Genomic DNA, 20,206 nt, shown 5'->3' on the forward strand with positions numbered 1-20,206 from the left:
ACATTGGTTAATAAAATTATATAGGTTTCAGGTATACAGTTCTATAATCATATATTGTATTGTGTGTTCACCACCTCAAGTCAAGTCTCCTTCCATCAACATGTATCCCCCCATTTATCTGCCTCTACCTCTCCCCTTACCCCCTTTCTCTCTGTTAATCACTATCCTGTTGTTTGTGTCTATGAGTATCCCTCTACCTCTGCTTAATTTGGTCGACTTTTTCACCCAGCCCCCAAACCCTTCTCCTGTGATAGCTGTCAGTCTGTTCTTTCTATTTATAAGTCTGTTTCTAATTTGTTTGTTAGTTTTTTTAGATTGTTCATTAGATTCCACATATAAGTGAAATCATGTATTTTTCTGACTGGCTTAGTATAATACTCTCCAGGTCCATCCATGCTGTCACAAAGGGTAAGATTTCCTTCTTTCTTATGGCCGAGTAGTAGCCCATTGTGTAAATGTACCATAGCTGTTTTATCCACTCATCTGCTGATAGGCACTTGGGCTGCTTCTAAATCTTGGCTATTGTAAATAACACTGCAGTGAACATAGGGGTGCATATATTCTTTCCGAGTAGTATTTTGGGTTTCTTTGGATATATTTTATGGTGTGGAGTCACAGGGTCATAAGGCAGTTTCATTTTTAGAGTTAACTCTGTACTGCTTCCCCCATTGGTTGCACCAGTCTGCATTTCCACCAGCAGTGCACGAGGGTTCCCTGTTCTCCACATCCTCACCACCACAGTTGTTTGTTGATTTATTTATTTTTTAATCCTCACCTGAGGATATTTTCTCATTTATCTTCGGTGAGAGGGAGGGAGGGGGAAAGAGAGACAGACAGACAGACACATCAGTGTGAAAGAGACACATCGACTGGTTGCCTCCCGCTTGACCTCCACCAGGGCCAGGGACTGAAAAGCAACCGAGGTACGTGCCCTTGACTGGAATTGAACTCGCTGTTCTTTGGTCTGCGGGCTAATGCTCTACCCGTTGAGCCAGACTGGCCAGGGCTGTTTGTTGATTTATTGATGATAGCTATTCTCATGGGTGTGAGGTTATATTTTATTGTGGTTTTAATTTTCATCTGATTAGTGACACTGGGCATCAATATGGCTGTTGGTCATCTGTATGTCCTCTTTGGAGGAGTGTTTATTCAGATCCTTTGTCCCCTTTTTAATTGGATTGTTTGTTTGTTTTTGGTGTTGAGTTGAATACATTTTTAAGTAGATTTTGGATATTAACCTCTTAGAGCTGATTTTTTTAAAGAAGCTCTTTAGTCATTTAATTTGGGGTTTTGCTGCCCTTTGACAGTAGGACTCTAGTCCTGCCATATAGCTTAACATTTTCTTCTGAACAAAGACAGTAGGTATTTCACCTGGTAGCTTTTGGGATTATTGCTCAGGTGTAAGAAATCAAGGTATTAAGATTTCTTTAATGTGGCTTATTTGAAAAAGGGCCAGTAAGCCTTTTGAAGGGCTATGGAAGCACCTTGCTTTCTTTTTTGGGGTTGGAGGGAGAGTTGTCAATAACAATTAGAATAAGGTCATCATTGAGGTGGATTTCACTTAGCTCTGGATGAGTTCTCATTGCTCCCACCCAGTGATGGTGCTAGCTCACCTGGCGAAGGATGGAATTGGGAGATTAAATTAGGCTTGCACTCCTTATCTGTAACAATAATAATAAACTACTAATAGTAGTATATACTTATGTAGTCTTTACCACTGTCAGATACTGTTATAAAGGCTTTACATATATTAACTAATTTAATCCTTGCACACATAGGTGCCTCTGTTTTTTGTTTTACATTTATCTTCAGACAAAGTGGGAGGGGGAGAGAGAGACACATCGATTGGTTGCCACCCGCACAACCCGAACCAGGGCTGGGGACAAACTGCAACCTAGATATGTGCCCTTGGCTGGAATTGAACCCAGGTCTCTTTGGTCCACGGGCAGACACTCTAACCGCTGAGCCAAATCGGCCAGGGTGGTGCCTCTTTCTATTTCCATTTTCTAGTGAGGGAACCGAGGCACAGAAAGTGCTAGGTCAGGTCTTCTAGTTTACCTCTCCCACATTCTCTTTTGACTCCTTTGCTTAACGCTTCTGTTGTAGCTGGTTTTCCCATGAACAGATCTTCCCATATCCTGCAGGCCTCCAATTCTGAACACCCTCTCCTCACCAGTAACAATAGCTTCTTTTTAGGTAATGTTTAACATGGCAAGGCGTCATGCTGATGCTTTTACAAATATCTCAGTTAATGGTCACAGCCATATTTGAGGTAGGTGAGACAAGGGCCAGTTAGGAAAGACGAGGCTCGGGGAGGTGACCACACTCCCTGGGTGGCAGAACCAGGACAGTACTTGAAAGCCCATACTTGTCCCCTGCATGCAGGCTGCCTGTGGCTCTTCAGGAATCCTTTTCCCTCTTTGATTCCCTTTATGACCTCTCGTCCCACCTCCCTGTCTCAGCCACTCATGTATCATTTATGATAGGCAGTTGAGCAGTCTTACTTTTCCAGTGTGTATGTATCCTGCCTCCTGATGTGGCCTGGGAGCTCATCCAGGGAGCGACTATCTCTTTGGGGCTCACAGTCCCAGTGCCTGGCTCTCATGGGCACCTTGCTTCTGTTCCTTGTTACTGACTTGTGGTGACGACAGACTGCTCTGCTATCTCAGCACTTCTGCCCATTTGAGGTGGGCTGCTTCCTGGGCCAATCCAGGCACCCTCTTCATTTCAGAGAATAGCACTTGCTATGCTGACGTCTTTTTTGGGGAATAAATAAATCAATGCAAAGTTGAATGTGGCATGAATCATTTATAAAGGAGCTTACTCTTTCTACTAGTTGAATGCTAGCTAATGAAGACTCTAAAATGAAGAGTCCTTTTGTAATTTAATATTATCCTTCTGTTTATTGCTTTAGGGGTTAAATCTGGATCCATGTTGGTTTGGCTTTGCTCATTGTGGGGGTTCTGAACTTAAGGGCTGACGTTAACCAGCATATTTATATGTGTAACCAAAGCCATAGCTTTAGTGTGTTGGGCAGGATTGTTTCACCTGTTTCAAAATGTTCACAAGAGTGTATTTTAAATTTTAGACATATCAATGACTTTTTGAAATGTGCTTTTTTATGCACCTAAAGCCCTCAGTTTAAGTCTTTTTAAAAAAATCCTCACCCGAGGACATTTTTCGATATTTTGTTCAGATAGAGTGGGAGGGGGAGAGAGAGAGAGAGAGAGAGAGAAACATCAACATGAAAGGGACACATCAAGTGGTTACCACCCACATGACCCAACCAGGGCCGGGGACAAACTACAACCCAGATACGTGCCTTTAGCAGGAACCGAACGTGGGTCTCTCTGGACCGCAGGCCGATGCTCTAACCCCTGAGCAAAACTGGCCAAGGCCCTCTGTCTAAGTCTTTAAGTTTGTATTACTTAAAAAGAAGTTTGGGTGTGGGAGTACTGCTGTTGCTGGATTTTTACAAACACGCATTTTTGCTAGGAAAAGGAAGGATTGGATACCTATGGAGGGTCTGGCTTTGGGATGGGCAGACAGGAAGTCACATGGTCAGACCTCCTGAGACCCCACCTCCTAGCATCATGCTGTTATTGTGAGGATTTGAGAGAAAACCAGATTTTATCCAGGGAAGAGTAGAACCACATTTGCATTCAGGCCCCGGAAACCCAGGATGCTCCGCGCACCTTCCATTCAGTTCAGCCTGTGTCACGTGCCCTGTGTTTCTCTGAAGTGAATGTAATTTTAATTCAGCCAGACACATGTTTTAAGGATTTAAGGGAATTGTGTATGTAAAAAAAAAGAATGCTTTGAGAAGTACAAAATATTCTATCTATGTCAAAAAATAAGTATCCAGTAATTATTGGGGTAGAACCCTAAACAACTGCAACTGCTTTCTCAAACCATAGTCTAAACATGATTTTAATTATTTTAGTTTGATTCCACTAAATTATATCATACAAATTATGTTTTCTATATGGCCTTTCTCATTTGGGTGGGAGGAATGAATGAAACAATACAAAGGTAACCTTTTACTCTGAGAAATAATTGCCACAATCAGGACAGATATAGGATGTTAGTATTTTCTTTGTAATGTGGTCTGCTTCAAACATAGCCCATTCTTCTTGGAGAGTTGAAGTAAATGAGGTAGATATTAAAACCTGTAAATGCATGGGTTAATTTTCCATTAAGTCAGTGCTCAAAAATTTCATTTATCAGGCCTTGCTGAACTGTGTAGCTTTCTCTTTTAGACTTTGACATAACTGCTAAGCCTTGGCAGCTCTGCTGCGTGTGTGTGTGTGTGTGTGTGTGTGTGTACAATGCTCTGCATTTTCTCTTGAAATGATTAGATTGTGTGAGTATCATTAGGGGCTGTTTACCTATGTGGTGTGGCTTGTTTCACTGTCAGAGATCTTAGGGTTTGGCACTTTTTACAAATAGGTTTCCTCCAGTTCCTTTTCTACTTTCGTGCAGCTGCACATGGTGCTGTGTGGTTACTGCCATGAGTTCTCAGATAACAGGAGAATGCGAGAGCTCAGATCTCAGGAGTTAGGTCAGTGGCGCTGTGCAGCTCAGTGAAGGGCCTTCCCGCTGCACCGCCCACCGCACTTGTCTCCCTGTGTTTACCTGACAGATGGCACCTGACAGATTCATCAATAACTCTCTCCCCTCTCTTTCTCCTCTCTGTCCCCATCTTCTGCCAGGCGGGTGCCCCGGTGATGTCTGGCACGGGAGAAAGCACGAACCCCGAGAACAGCGAGCTCAAGTACTCAGGTCAAGATGGGCTGTACATAGGCGTCAGCCTGGCCTCGCCGGCCGAAGTCACATCCTCCTCGGTGAGACAGGATTCCTGGTGCGCGCTGGCCCTGGCCTGAGCCCGCCGCCGGAGCCGGGCCCGCGGGACCTGCGGTGCTTATGCCACACTGTGCAAACCGGGGCGAGTATGCTGACAGAACATTCCTCTGATGCGTGATTTCCGTGCCTTTATTTCCCAAGAGGCTTGCTCTGCCTTACCAGCCAGCCCGACAGTGAAGAGCCAGGGGGAAGACGAGCGCTTCCTGGGAAGGCCAGTGCAGCCTGGGAGGCCCCTCCGCCCTGGCCGCGGCCCCTCCAGCCAGCCTGCCTCTGGGTCTGCCAGGGCATCCGCGGTGCCACTTCCAGAAACCTGGACTAGGACGGGGCCTTGCCTGCTAAGGAATACTGAGATTTAAAAAAAAAAAAAAAAGGTTTTATGTGCATTGCCCCAAATCATGTGCTTCTTCTGATCGGTTTTGGTTATTCCAGAATTTCTTAATACCTTTCCACACCCAGATTTCACATGTGTTCATGGAGAAGACCGTTTTGGTACACACTTCTGGGGGCTGAGTCGGTTCATGAGGTCACTTGTCAAAAATATTACTCAGTTTGCAGGACTGCATTATAACTGTAACTACACTGTGACTGACGTTTCTCAAAGTTCATGTTGTGTGGCTGATCTAAGTCAGTCGGAATTTGTAAACAGGGTAGCAAACAAGATATTTTTCTTCCATGTATACAATAATTTTTTTAAAAAGTGCAATTTGCGTTGCAGCAATCAGTGTTAAATCATTTGCATAAGATTTAACAACATTTTTTTTTATAATGAATGTAAACATTTTAACTTAATGGTACTTAAATAATTTAAAAGAAAAATGTTAACTTAGACATTCTTATGCTTCTTTTACAACTACATCCCATTTCTATATTTCCAACTGTAAAGAAAAAAATATTTCAAGAACAAATCTTCTCTCAGGAAAATTGCCTTTATTCATTTGTTAAGAATTCTTATACAAGAACACCAATATCCCCCCTTTATTTTACTGTGGAATATGTGCTGGAAAAATTGCAACAAAACTTTACTACCTAACAGACAACATTTGTAAATACTCTAGGTATCTGTACACAATAAGATGAAGTCTCTGTAGTGTGACTAACCCATAGGCAGGTTGGTTGACATTAATTTTTAAAAATGGGATGTCATATGGAAACCTATTTCACCAGAGTTTTAAAAATAAAAAGGGTATTGTTTTGTCTTCTGTACAGTGAATTCCTTCCCTTTTAGTTTCATTTTGATAACTGTAGGTGGCTATAGATCTTCATATAAAACAAGCGTATGTGATGTTTGCAAATTGCCTTATGGCCTTCCTTTCGGGGCATCGTCCTTTTGGAGCTGTTTAATAACTCGGTTTCTTTGAAGTTGGCACATGGAGTTAGTTGTCACTTTCAATTTGCATTGGGGACACTTTTTATAAGCGGAAGGGATCCAGTATTGTCACATTATCTGAGATTATAAGCATTCTCTTTAGGATTGATCCTTAAAAACATTGAAAAAGTCCAGAGTTTCTTGCCCTCTGAAGTAAATATACTTTATAGTCTGGAGATGATCTCCTTTCTGGAACCTCCCTTTTGCAAATTGCCACTAAGTCTCAAAGTCCTTATACACACCAGAAGACATGAAATGGTCTGAACAGCCGCTGCTTTATCTTCACTGTTGGGTGGATCTCAGGAAGTCAAGAAGCTGATCCACAACACAAAATGGTATAATTTCATTTGGCTCTGAAGTGGGGCATTTTTTTACTTCTTTTTGTGTACTGATTACAGCCATTCTATGGGATCCAGTCTGATTCTTTTAGTGTTGGAAGTCAGACTCAGGGCTGGGGTACATGTGTGTCTGGGGAAGTCACTGCACCCTAAAACCATATGGTGGGCTGGAACAATGGTTAAGAATGCTGGGTATGGAGTCAGAGCACTAGGCTTCAAATCCTGTTCTCCACACAAGCTCTGTGACCTTGGGCAAGTTATCCAACTCATTTTCCTCTGTAAAATGATGCCAGTAACATACAACTCAAAGGAGAGAGTCCAGATAAAAGGCCTAGCATAGGGCCTGGCACATAGTAAGCATCGAGTGTGAACTTGACTTTGAAGGAGGGTGGCAGGCCCTGGCCAGTTTGGCTCAGCGGTCAGAGCGTCAGCCCATGGACCAGAGAGTCCCAGGTTTGGTTCCTGCTAAGGGCACATACCTCGGTTGTGGTTCGTCTCAGGGGGTCATGTGGGTGGCAACCAGTCGATGTGTCTATCTCACATCTACGTTTCTCTCTCTCTCCCTTCCTCTCTCCTTCCCACTCTATCTGAAGATAAATGCAAAAAAAGGTAATCAGATGAGGATAGGAAAAAAAGAGGGTGGCAGGAATTTTTATCATATAGGTGTTTGGGATGTCTTTGTCCCTGTGCAGAATCAGAAGTTTATGTCTGATGTCCCTTGGCTCACCTGCACGTCAACAATGCTGGGGAGAGGAATATGAGGGATCCCACCCCAGCCCAGGGGTGGCAGAAATGGATGGGGAAGATGCTTGAGAGATACCAGTGTGAGTTCAGTTCATGGTTTAATAGAACAGGGCTGATCTGACAGCAAAAGAAAGTTATTATCCCCTCATTAATTTCTCCCTCCTTCCTCACGGTTTTCATTACCTTGAGTACTTCTGGTGGGTTGGCAGTTGTTAGAGTAAATATGCTTTGATTGGAAAGTGAATTTTTCTTATTGGGGCTTCCAAATGATTTTTTCCCCGTGGGGGTGGTCTCAAATGTTGCTACAAATCCTAAAGTGCCATTAGGTAGTTAAAGCTCCCTTTCTTTAGAGCACAAAGGGGAAAGAGTTCCAGCTTTCATGAAATACAGGACAAGGGGCAGAAGCCTGTCCCAGCACAGTGAACTCCACTGATCTGGGCTTTTTCAATGGTAACTTTCTTACCTATGATTCTATATAGTGGAAGTTCGCTAATTTCTTCTGGACATACAATCTTGCCATCCCTTCCCCAGACTATGATGTACAAAAACAAGTCATTTTTGCCCTGGCCTGTGTGGTTGGTTGGAGCATTTTCCTGTGTACTGAAGGTCTTGGGTTTGATTCCCTACCAGGGCACATGCCTAGGTTGTAGGTTCTATCCATGGTCGGTGTGGGAGGCAACTGATCTCTCACATCGATGTTTCTCTCTCTCCCTTCAAATGAAAACATATCCTCGGGTGAGGATTTAAAAAAAACACAAAAACGTCGTTTCTCAGTAAAGGGAGCGTTTGCGTAGGCACACCTCAGCTGAGAGTGCTCAGACCCATTACCGTGGGTTGCAGATTTATGTCCTCGGTCACTCTCGGCTGGTTTTAGGCCATCTTACATAACCGAAGGCTCTGTCTGTCTGGGGTTTCTCTCCAGGGTCACTTTGTGTTGTTTCCTGATGCCTATGGGAGGGTCAGGAAAGCAAAGGGAGCCATTCATTTCCCCCAGCAAATAAATTAGCTTCTTGCTCATGGGAAATGTTTTCCCCAGTCTTTGGAAAATTGATGTAATTTCAGATTATAGATAGGTTAGCTGCTGGAAGGGCAATACAGCAGGTCTTCGGTGACTATGCCAGATTCCAGGCTGCTTTCATTCTGGGGCAGTGAGGTGGCTTCAGTGTGTTCAGTGTTCTCTATGCCCCAGCACTGTCCACGGGGTCTTCAGATCCTTGTGGCTCTGAGGAGGAAATACTAGGTGTGTGTGGGGGGCGGGTGGGGAGAAGCAGGGACCAAATATTCATTCAGAATAAGACAGCTTTAGCTAACGAAAATGCGTTTTGTTTCTGGATCTATGGGTAAAAATTCTGTACAGCTCTCGCCACTTGAGGTCTCGGGGTGGATTCTGTGTGGCTGAACAATTAGCTGCAGCTAAAGCAGGCCCGTCTGCTGTGGGTTTTGGAGACAAGTTTCAGGGACAAGGTGCTAGCCCTCTGTAGGATCTGCAGAGGAGAGGGGTCATATGGTGTCGTCAGGTGGTTCAACTATAACATATTAGTAGGCTGAAGGCCTAAGTAAGTTTATAGGAACTTTGGGTAAATCAATTCTGGTTGATAGTTCCAAATAAGTTCTAAAGGAGAGTTAGTATGTTGTAGGTTTATGTCAAGCCTCCGAAACTTATGGCAGAATGAGCGATCAAGCTCCCAAGTCCGCTAGGGCATGTCCCAAAGCTGTACTGGAGAACGCGCAGGACCGCTGGTACCCACTGCTCAGCAGCTGTCACAGGGACGTGACCATTCCACAGCAGGTATCACTAAGAGATACTTATTTTCTTTGTGACTTAAAAAAAAAAAAAAAAGGACATTTTAAAAATGGCTAAAATATAGCAATTAAAGATGAAATGTTTAATTACTAGAGGGGCTTATATTTTAGTCATAAGTGGTCCCCTGTGGTAAGAGATTTATCTAGATATCCCTTAGCTTTTTTTTTCTTTAATGTTGTTTTTATTACTTTTTTTTTTTTTTTTAGAGAGGAAGGCAGAGAGAGAGAGAAACTTCGATGAAGGAGAGAACATCAATCTGCTGCCTCTTGCACACCCCCTACTGGGGATGGAGCACGAAACCCGGGCATGTGCCCTGACTGGGAATTGATCTGGGACCTCTCAGTCCATGGGACAGTGATCCATCCACTGCCACACCTGCTGGGCTCCCTTAGCTTTTGAGCAAGTCATTTCCTCTCCCTGGACCTCAGTCTCTGCAGCAAGCATACAATGGAGAAATCAGGCGGTGTAGTGTAAAGGTCCCTTCCACCTGTGTGCAGATTATAGGCAATGAGGCGATCATGGGTCTGTGGTCTGGTCTGAGTCCCCCGAGTCTGAGGGGCCTCCACAGGCCCCTCCATGACTACGGAAGCTGGTGGGATTAAAATCTCCTAGCTTTCTCCTGGTTCCCTCACCTCCTCAGGTTTTGATTTACGGATGCTAAGTCCTTCTGGCCACAGAGGGTGAGAGTCCTGGTCATATTTATAAACATGGGGACTTGGTAAGAGGTACTGCCACCCCCTAACCCCAAACCCTGATAGAAAACTTATACAGTGATACCGACCCAGACCGGAAAATGGAAACGTCTGGCAGCTGAGCAGCCCACAGAACAAGGAAAAAACAGCTTTGCTTTGCTTGGCCCATTGCTTCAATATCTTGTAGTTGGTTTTTTATTTCTTGGAAACAACCAACTTTTCATTGTTGTTTGCCTTCTGTGTCTTCTCTTTAGCTATTACAGAGTTTTCCTCCCCATCTCTCCACCCCTCCCCTTGCTTTTACCCTTATTTTTGTGGATTATATTCCTTCAACACTCCAAGACGGGTCTGAAATAATAATAGCAAATATTATTACTTACTATGTGCCAGTTTCTATACAGAGTGCTGCTCACATATCGATTTATCCAATCCTCATGCAAGTGAATGAGGTGTTGCTATCCCATTTTACAGAATTTCAACAGAGGCACAGAGAAGTTAAATAACTTGCCCAAGGTTACCCAGTGGCAGTCTGGCTCCAGAGCACATGCTCTTAACCACTCCACCATATTGCCTTTTCATCTTGATTTAAAGGGAAGGAAATTGAAAAACACAGAGGAGGAGGCAGAACTGTCTGAGACTTGAGGTTATGTCCTTTCTCTCTTGCCTAGTATCTCAGAAACACATAATTTTGATTTGCAACACAGGTATGCTGAGATTGGGGGAGCCTCATAAAAGTATACATTTCTTTGAGTTATAGGTGTCTTAGGACTACATAAGGTAGTGTAGTTGTTAGCTGGAAAGTGTTGAGTTGGAGGTGCTGTGTTGTCTTTGAGCAAGTCACTCTGCTCTTTTTCATGTAACTTTGACTAAGGCTTGTTGTGCTCTTACTTAGCTCAAAAGCACTTTGCAAAGTTTAAAAGCTGGTAAAATTATTAACAGTGATTAAAACTAAACACCAGAGAGAACAAGGAATACTTTGTTGTAGTGTAAAATCTTTCAATCACATTGTGGTTATGCCAAAGAATTGTTTTCAGGAACACTTGTGCAAGATTTTGGCAGTGGTGGCTTAAGCTTTATCTTTTAAAATAAGTGTTCATTACTGCTTACATCATTGTTGCTATTATTATTTGGATAAGCTTGCATTACTAATCATGCTGTCAGTCATGGGTTCTTAAACTTCGAGGTGCACAAGAATCTCACACAGTGCTTGTAAAAATTGCAGAGCCCCCGACTCCTTCCCCAGAGAGTCTGATTCTGTAGGTCCTGTGCAGGGCTGAAGAATGTGCGATTTTTTGGCCTTTGCATTAGTTAAAATTTCTGGAATTGCACAAAATTCAAAAAGTTATAAATTGGAATGTAGTGAAAAACAATTGTCCTTTTTACCCATTTTCCAGCCATGCAGTTTCTCTCCCAGATGTAACTCCTTATTGCTTAGCTCATTGACTGTCAATGCATACATAAGCATGTACAAGTATATATATTCAATATCTTTTACGTATGTGGTAGTATACTATGCACATCGCTTTGCATTTTGCTTTTTTTCATTTAGTAGATTTGGGTAGTTCGTTATTAAATTGGTGTCCTATTGGAGAATATTTATTTCCCATCTTTCTCTATTTAAGCAATGCTGCAATTATTATTCCATATTTTGTGTTATTTTACTCATGCAAATATACCTGTAGGATGAGTTTCTAGAAGTGGTATTACTGAGTCAAGGAGTATCTCTGCTTTTGATTTTGGTAGATATTGCCGAACTGCTCTAATGGAGGTTCCACTTTGCCAATGTACAAGAGTGCTTGTTTTCCTTTAGTGAAATGTCTGTTATCAAATACTCTGATTTTTGTTATTTTGGCGTCTTTGAGCTTTTTTTTGCATTTATCTTATTGTGAATGAGGTTGAACATCTTTTTCTATAATTAAGAGCTGTGTGTGGTTCCATTTATGTGAACCCTTTGCCCAGTTTTGTTCATATTCTTTGCCTATTGTTTCCTATTTGAGTTATTGGTTTCATTGATTTGAGTTCTTTGCATATGAAGGTAATTAGCTTTTTGTCTAAAATATACTTTAAAGATATTTATTGCTGGTTTTTTATTTGACTTTGTTTATACAAAAACAACCATGACGATTCTTTAAAGGTAATTCAATTCATCTATCTTTTCTTTTATGGATTTGGGGTTTTGTATAATATTTAGGAAAGCCTTCTCCATGTTAAGATTGTTTTTTAAAATCCCATGTTTTCCTCTAGTACTTTTATGGTTTTGCTTTTGAGGTTTACTTTTTTGTTTCCACCTGGAATTTTTGGTTTTGGTTGTTGTGACACGTAGAGTATATATTCAACCTTATGTTTTTACAAATGCCAGCCTACTTATCCCAGCATCATTTCCTGAATAATTCATTTACCTCCCACTGACTCAAATGGGAATTCAAAAAATATGTGAATTTTCATATATGCGTTCTTGTATAAATTCTTATGTGGATATATACTTAATATAAATGTTTGTATATATTTGGGTCTATTTCTGGATTTTTCTATTCTGTACCAATGATCTGTTTATTTGTGCTTTGATACCAAATTGCTTTGGTTGTTATACTTTGCAATATATTTAGAGGGTTTGTCCCTTCTCCTTAATGTTTAAAAAATAAGAATTTGACCATTATTTTCACTTATTTATTTTTCCATTCAAACTTCAGAATCAGCTTGTTCAGTTTTTAAAAAATGCTGTTGATATTTTAATTGGAATAATATTAAAATTTTAAATTAACTTAGGGAGAATTAATATCTTTACTTGTTAAGACTTCCTGTCCAAGATGAAGTATGTCTTTTCATTTAAGAATTTTTCTGTGTCCCTTAGTAGCATTTTAAACTTTCCTTCATGTAGGTCTTATGCACCGTTTCTAGTTAAGTTTAATCCTAGGTACTTCACACTTTTTGATATTAGTGTATCCCTTCTAAATGGTTATGTATGCTAAGCGGATGCCTTAAGTTAGTGTCCTAGAATCACCCTGAAATTTGCATCCTTTTTTCCAGTCAATTCTCTTGTATTTTCGGGGGCGGAGAGATATGCAGTTTCTATTTGCACTGGTGGTTTGGGTGTAGGTGGGAAACCTTACTCTTGGTGTCTGATTAAGAAAATACATACCTCCTAATGCACTTTTTCACTAAAATTGAGGGTTCATGCAACTTTAGAGATGGAAGGGACCTACCTTGCTGAGGTCCAGCTTAGGAAACTGAGTCTTAGAGGTTAAGTCTTGCTGTTCAGTATGAAACCCGGGTTTCCAGACTCCTGGCTCAATGGCCTTGGCTCAGGGGTAGGCTGAGAGGTCACTGCGTGAAACTTGAGAACCAAACTGTGAGCAAAAGCCTGGCCTTTGGCAGAGGCTGGAACTTCTTACTACTCTGAGCATTGCTGTTAGTTTAGGAATTAACAAACGACTGAGACTTGGGCCAATACGTTTTTTTTTTTTCAGATTGCGTATGTCCCCAAATACCAGCTCTGAGTTACTACCTCTAGGGAGTAGCACAAATGACTATTGGTCTCCAGTGAATCATCAGGCTGCATTTGGTGAAATAAATAAAAGCATTGTGGGAGCAGGAAATCAGGACAAACACCTACACTTGCTAACCCAAACAGCTTCCCTGTCTGAGCCCCTGGAGATCAGTTATCACCAAATGGACAGATAGACTCCGCAAAAGTTTTTGCAGGCTTCACAGCTTGTAAATAAGAGACTGCATTCTTCATGCTCCCCTCTTGTTGAATCTGGCAGAGGGACGATCTCTGGCTCCAATCAACTGGGCAATGACCAGTAGCTGGGCTGGCTGGGACAGCGATGACTCCAGCTGAATGAACTTCATAAACCCACTCTACTTAAGTCAGAGCACCCTTTATTTTGATAATACAAGGCATCTTATTAATGGAAAATCATTGGGAGCACCTGTTGTGTATTACCTATCATTTATACATTTATGCCAAATACCAATTTATCTATGTGGAACACACTGGCCTAGATTACACAATATTTAACATTTCTATAACTCTTATCATCCCATTTATTCTTTCTTACACTCTTATTGTTCTTCGTACCTTTACCAGGGCTTCCTTTTCATTTATTCTATTTTTCCATTTACATTGTGTTGAGGACTTGAGTCTACAACAAATATTTCCAACTCTCTGATATCACTAGATTTAGTGGCGGGATTTTCAGTTGGGTCCTTCCAGGAGAAATTCTGGAAGGTGACTCCTGTGCTTTACAAATGGGTGAGAGATTCTCTTATTTTGGAACTGACCACAGGAAGCCTTGGTTGGTGGTTATGTCTTGGGTCAGGGCAGTAGGGGTTGCTGCTCCAAGTTTAACCTTCTTTCCTTGACATCTTTGAAACATTTGACTTTGTGGCCCACTCCGTTTTTCCTGAAACCTCTTTTGACATTCATGATGTTGTAGATCAATCAGGGGTGGGTGAAGTGGAAAGGCCGTGGACTTGGAAATCATGCAGATGTGAGTTTGAATCCTGGCCCCACACACCAGTTCTGTGGCTTGACTAAGTTACTTAACGTCTCCAGGCTGCAGTGTTCGGTGTTCAAAAAGGAGGAGAGCAACATTACCACCTCATAACCCTGTCATCAGCCTGGAAGCCTTACTCAACTTCAGCTGTGTGAGGGGTGGAGCAGCCTTTATAACCCTTGGCAGGGTGCTCACACAGTGCCTGCACAAGACAGACACTCGCTAATTTAGTTGCTCTCTAATTTTCATGTGCATCCTAGAAAAGCGTCATTTATTCTCCATTTATTAGTGAGAGATCTCCAGAGAAACAGAACCATGTGTATGTGTATGTATATGTGTATGTGTATGTATATGCATGTTTATATATATGTGTATATTCCTCTGTGTATATATCTTTATATCTATCTATGTATCTACCTATCTGAGAGAGATTTATTTTAAGGAATTGGCTCACATGATAATCATCGGGGCCAGCCAGTCTGCAGTCCATAGGGCTGACCAGCAAGCTGGTGACTCAGGTGAACAGTTGATGTTGGAGTCTTGAGTTGAATTCTGCAGGCAGTAGTCTGGAAACTCAGGATTTCTAGGTTGTATTCCTGAGGAGGAATTTTTTTGGTGGGGAAACCTTTGTCTTTGCTCTTAAGACCTTCCACTAATTAGATGAGGCCCACCCACATGATGGAGGTAAATCTACTTTATTCAGTCTGATGTTTAAATGTTAAACATCTAAAAAAATACCTTCAAAGCAACATCTAGACTAGTATCTGACCAAACAATTGGGTGACATCGCCTAGCCAATTTGACAAACAATTAACCATCATATCACATTCCACTAGGGTGGCTGTTGATCCTTAGCAACAGGGCCTCAGAGTAAGGTTAAAGGGCTCAATTAAAGTGATGGCATAGCTTAGAGGACCTTAGGGATCTGTTGGAACTCACTCAGTATTAGTGTTCTGTGTTGGTTATTTCTTGGGGACCCTCTTAGGGTTCTGACGACATGGTTGGTGGTGGTAGTGAAGGAGTTTTGTAGAAGGTGCTATCCTGAGGTGCAGGCCCCGCTCCCTTCCATCTGCCCAGCTCTGGGCTTGGCGCAGCGTGTGACCCTGGGCTTGTCACTGGCTCTTCTGGGCCTCAGCTTACTTGTCTAGAAAGGGTGACATTCAGACTTGATGCACTTCAAGTTCACTTTTTAATAGTGGGTTTCTTGGCTTCTCTTGTTTTGGTACGTGATTTGCAGAGACTTGTTAGGAATTTCCAGTTTGTGATTACTTCTCTCTTTTGGAAATGGTCCCACGTTTCCAGACAGCACTATGAATTGACATCACATGTTTGTTGACCAGAAAAGTGATGCCTTTTTGTCGCTGTGATGTGCTGGTCTAGTGAGTACTCAATAGGGGCTTTTTGTATTAAAAAATATTTTTTAAAAAGTGTGTCTCATTATAAAGATATGTTCAGCAGAAGCTCCAGGGTAATGATAGACTCACCCTCTGCATTAGCCTTCTTGACATTTAGGGGACTGTAGAGTATATTGGAAAGAACCGAGGCTTTGGAGTAAGACAGATCTCGACTTAAATCCTGGCTTTTCCACTTACCAGCTGTGCCACCTTGGTCATAATATTGAACTTCCCTGAGCCTCAGTTTATTCATCTGTAAAATGGGAGTAATCAGATTTCTCACAGCGTTGTGAAATTAAATGAAAGGCTGTATGTTGACTGCCAAGTGACACAGAGTAAACCTAAAATAAAACGGAGTTTCTTTCTCTCCCCAGGATAGTTTCCGAAGTTCTGGAGGCCCACAGGGCCACTAGTCAGTTTGAGGCAAGAGGCTCACTTTCAGAGATATCGAGGAACCTATCTGCCTTTAACGAATAAAAAAACCACATTAAGGTGAGGGTTAGGCCATGTAGTACTTTGCTTTACTTTTGAAATAGACAGTCTGTACTCTAGGTATTGGCATTTCTTCCACTTCTAGAAAAAAATGATGAATCACTACAGGAAATCTTATTTTTTTTCTCAAGTACCAATGAAAGTAATTAAAACCGTCAGTTGAGAACAATTTTGGGAGGAGTCAGAGTGGAGCTAGACATTCCAGGGTTGGAGTCAACATCTTTGAATTAGATAATCCTGGGTTTTAATCCTTATTGCTCGCTCTCCAAGGCCTCAAAAGGCTTGTATATTGGAAAAAATTAATTAAAATACAACCTTATAACAAAAAACTTAGAGTACCACCAGTGATAGGACTAATGGTAAGTAATGTTCTGAATAACTAACTAAAAATAGGCCTCTATGGGTTGCTAGAGAAAAGGTCTTCCCCAGCTGCAGAAGACAGCCCGCAGGTGTGTGCTGCTGGGAGCCCCTCTCCCCCCACCACTGCCCTCCACAGGTGTGCACAGGCTCTGACCACTTTTCCCAGCATCACTTGCGCTGGGCCAGGATGTACTTATCCTCTCTCTCCACCTGGTTTCACTCAAGCCCTAAATTGCTGTTAATTACCATTAACCAGTTTCTTTCAACTGTTCTCCTCTTCAAAGAAGACAGGTTTTAAATTATTCTTTCCTTTAATTGTCAGGGGGGTCACTTTACTACATTCTAAATGTGACTTTAATTGAAACTCCCTAAATAGCTACAGTTGGGACTTGGTGTCGCCCGGGCCTTTCGACTCACGTCTTCTTGGGTTGGTTACTGCAAACCAACCAGGTCAACAGCCACTTGTCTCAGCGCCACGCTCACTGGGAGCACACAGCTGTTTCCAACAGGGCTGTTTCCAACCCAGGGCCAAAGGCTTGCTCCTTGCTCTTCTCTTCCCAAGTAGAAGGGCAAGCTCCTCTGTCACCCAGCTCTGGCTCTTTCCCTGCAGTGGATGCTTCCCTACGCCTCAGGCCTGAGCAGCACTTTCTGACTGATCTCTGAGCTGATATGTCTATGGTGCGAGGAAGACAGTGAGAAAAGTGATAGAGCTCTAAGGAGACCTTGAGCAAACTGCTTCTGTGAAGCCTGTGCCGGTAGCACCCCGTCAGTTTGTCGCCTGTTCACCAGCTTCTCTCCCCGTTGTGGTAGGTGCGCCCTCGGGAGGGAGACCTCTGTTCTACTCCGATCTGTCTCCCTTCGGGCAGTGGAGGGCAGGGGTCCCCTGGCTGAGACTACTGCTGAACACACGCAGGCTGAGATGGCCCCCGAGTCCTGTTCACACGTTCTCTTCTTGAAGGTTTGCTGCTCACATTCCAGCAGGGTCAGGAAACAGGAAGCCAAACAAAGGAAAGAAGTACAGAGGAACAGACCTACAGAGACAGGCAAGAAAAGATCCCACAGAGCTGATCTAATAATTGGCTGATTCTGCAAACTTCAGGGAATAGAAAGACTTTTTAAATTAAGTATTTTTACTATAATGAAATCTACAAAAAAAGAGCATATCTATTGCCTTGGCTCGTGTGGCTCAGTAGGTTGGAGCGTCGTCCCTGTACACTGAGAGGTGGGGGGTTCAAGTCCCAGTCAGGGTATATACCTGGGTTGCAGGTTTGATCCCCAGTCTGGGTGCATACAGGAGGCAACGGACCAATGTTTCTCTGTCACAGTGGTGTTTCTCTCTCTAAAAATCAATAAACTATTACTTAAAAAAAGAGCATATATATCACCTATTTTGGGTTTAATGAGTGATAATAACACAAATACCCAGACACCCACCACCCAGTTTAAGAAATAGAGCGTTACCAGTATCTTTGAACCCCTTGTAGGGCCGAGGGGTGAGGGGGCAGTTTTCAGTTATTTGTGGCTACTTAATCCACAGCCAAATGTCTGAATCCACCATTCATTTACATTTAAATATTTCAAATTATCACCTCTTTTGGCTTTCTCCAGATAAGAATTGGTTTTAATTATTTAAAGGGTTCTTTGCTTTCCCAAAGCCTTCTCACTAGCCTCCCCCCACCTCAGCCACTGCTAAGAATTTCTCCCAACTTTTGTCTGCAAAAAATGGGCTGGTAATCCATGTAGGGAGACCCATTTCTATGAATAACATCCATTTAGCTACCTGATTGTTCCTCAGTCCTGCAGATATTAGAGCAGGAATCCTCACAGATGCAAGTAAACAGCAAACGCTTCCCTTTGCAGCACAAAGCAGGTACCTTATATTTTCAGACCTTCCAGTGTGGATTGCAAATATGATTTTCCTCTTTTTAATACACAGGCTTGCAGCAAAGATCTCTTCTTCCTTTTCTGACCTTTTCCAGAGGGGTATAATAGAATGGTTTTGTGTGTTCTACATGGGCCACCTCAGGAACTACAAACTAGGTGGATAAATGGTGCAGGTAGGTTTGATCGCCTTAAGCCAGGCACAGCTGAGAAGCCACTCTGAGTAGCATGTCACTAGGGCTCATCAATCGGAAGCAGGCTGTGATGCTGCTGCCCCTCCCATACATTATGACATGTGTGTACCTGCAACCCATCATTTCTGGGTGTCCCCAGACACTGTTTTTAGGACTTTTAGATGCCCTCCACCCCATTCTTATACCACTGCCCGCTGGGCTGAACTTGAACCAACTGTCAGCTCTCCTACCTCTTGGTGCCTTCTCCACAGGGCTTTGAGAATGATCTGGATATGAGACCCAGAAGGACCTAAATCTATATTTCTTGGCCCTGTTTCAGAGTGGCCCTTGATCTTAGTCTATTTCCCAGAATTCCCATTACCTTACACCACCAGGTGGAGTTTTTTGGTCCTGGATCCAGATGAACAGGGTTTAGAACTTTTGGGGGGATCTTTTTGTATTTGGCAATATCGCTGATGTGTAGGGTCCAGGAAAAGAAGACATTTTTCTCTTATGAAAATTCATGTCACTTTGCAGGACAGTCCTGAGAGCTTCAGTGCCTGATTGTGGGACTTCTTCCTAGTCTCCTACAGCTTATAGAGGACTCAGAGCCGTTACTGATGAGCAGAGGATGAAATCACTAGTGAGTCAGATGGAGGCTAAATTGTCATCTAAGAGCGGGTGGTTTTGACCTGGGGCCTCTGTGTGTTTGGATTTGCTTGTGAAATTTTGTACATATGCAGGTGCGTGCATTTTTCTAAGAAAAAGCTTCATTCTAAGGAAAAGAATTGTTCATCAGATTCTCAAAGGCACTTGTGACTCGAAGTAGATTAGGAGCCAGTGATCACGTCGAGTGCTGGTTTGCAATACAGTAAAAAAATAGGTGATACAATTGAGTTTTTTATACACTTAAAATTAGGAGCATGCTCTTTATTCCGGGATTATGTTCATTTGATATTTTTGGTATTAAATATTCTTTTCATTTATAGGATGATAGTAATAGTAAATAGTAACTACAGAAAACAGTTCTTTCTTGACAAACAAAAAGTTGATGATACCGCCAATTACAATTTCTTTTCCCACTCTCTGGCCTGTGAAATCCCATATTCTGGGAGCCCAGTCATCTAGAGGACTGCCTTCATCTTTGCACGTGATTTTGGAGTGCGCTGCTGTGTATCACTCGCCTCCCGCTGTCCCTCACCCGTGAGAGTTGTCTTTTATTGTGTACAAAGCTGATTTAAGGAAAGTGATTGGTATGAAATAAACTGAGGTGTATTAAACATTTTAAGAATTTATTTGAGCAAAAATTAATTTGAATCATGCAGCACCAAGCCAGAAATAGAAGCACTCCATCCACAGAAGCCAGGCGAGACTTTTATTTTATTTATTTTTTATCCTCACCTGAGGACATTTTTGCATTTATCTTCAGATAGAGCGAAAGGGAGAGAAAGAGAAAGAGAGAGAGAAAGACATCGATGTGAAAGAGACATATTGACTGGTTGCCACCACATACCCCAACCGGGGCCAGGGACAAACTGCAACCGAGGTACGTATGTGCCCTTAGCGAGAACTGAACTTGGGACTCTCCAGTCCACCGGCC

The 20,206-nt window shown here is 42.4% G+C and overlaps 1 protein-coding gene across 1 annotated transcript in view; it reads left to right on the plus strand.

The window, feature by feature from the left end:
* GATA6 (GATA binding protein 6) overlaps positions 1–4,883 on the plus strand; it is a 30,355-nt gene extending 25,472 nt beyond the window's left edge. Inside the window, exon 7 of the mRNA XM_036245749.1 lies at positions 4,713–4,883. Within this exon, the coding sequence (XP_036101642.1) occupies positions 4,713–4,883 (171 nt within the window). The remainder of the gene's footprint in view (positions 1–4,712) is intronic.
* Positions 4,884–20,206: the final 15,323 nt, after the last annotated feature.

Source organism: Molossus molossus, unplaced genomic scaffold (genome assembly GCF_014108415.1).
Source record: "Molossus molossus isolate mMolMol1 unplaced genomic scaffold, mMolMol1.p scaffold_m16_p_6, whole genome shotgun sequence".
In the NCBI taxonomy this organism is placed as follows: domain Eukaryota; kingdom Metazoa; phylum Chordata; class Mammalia; order Chiroptera; family Molossidae; genus Molossus; species Molossus molossus.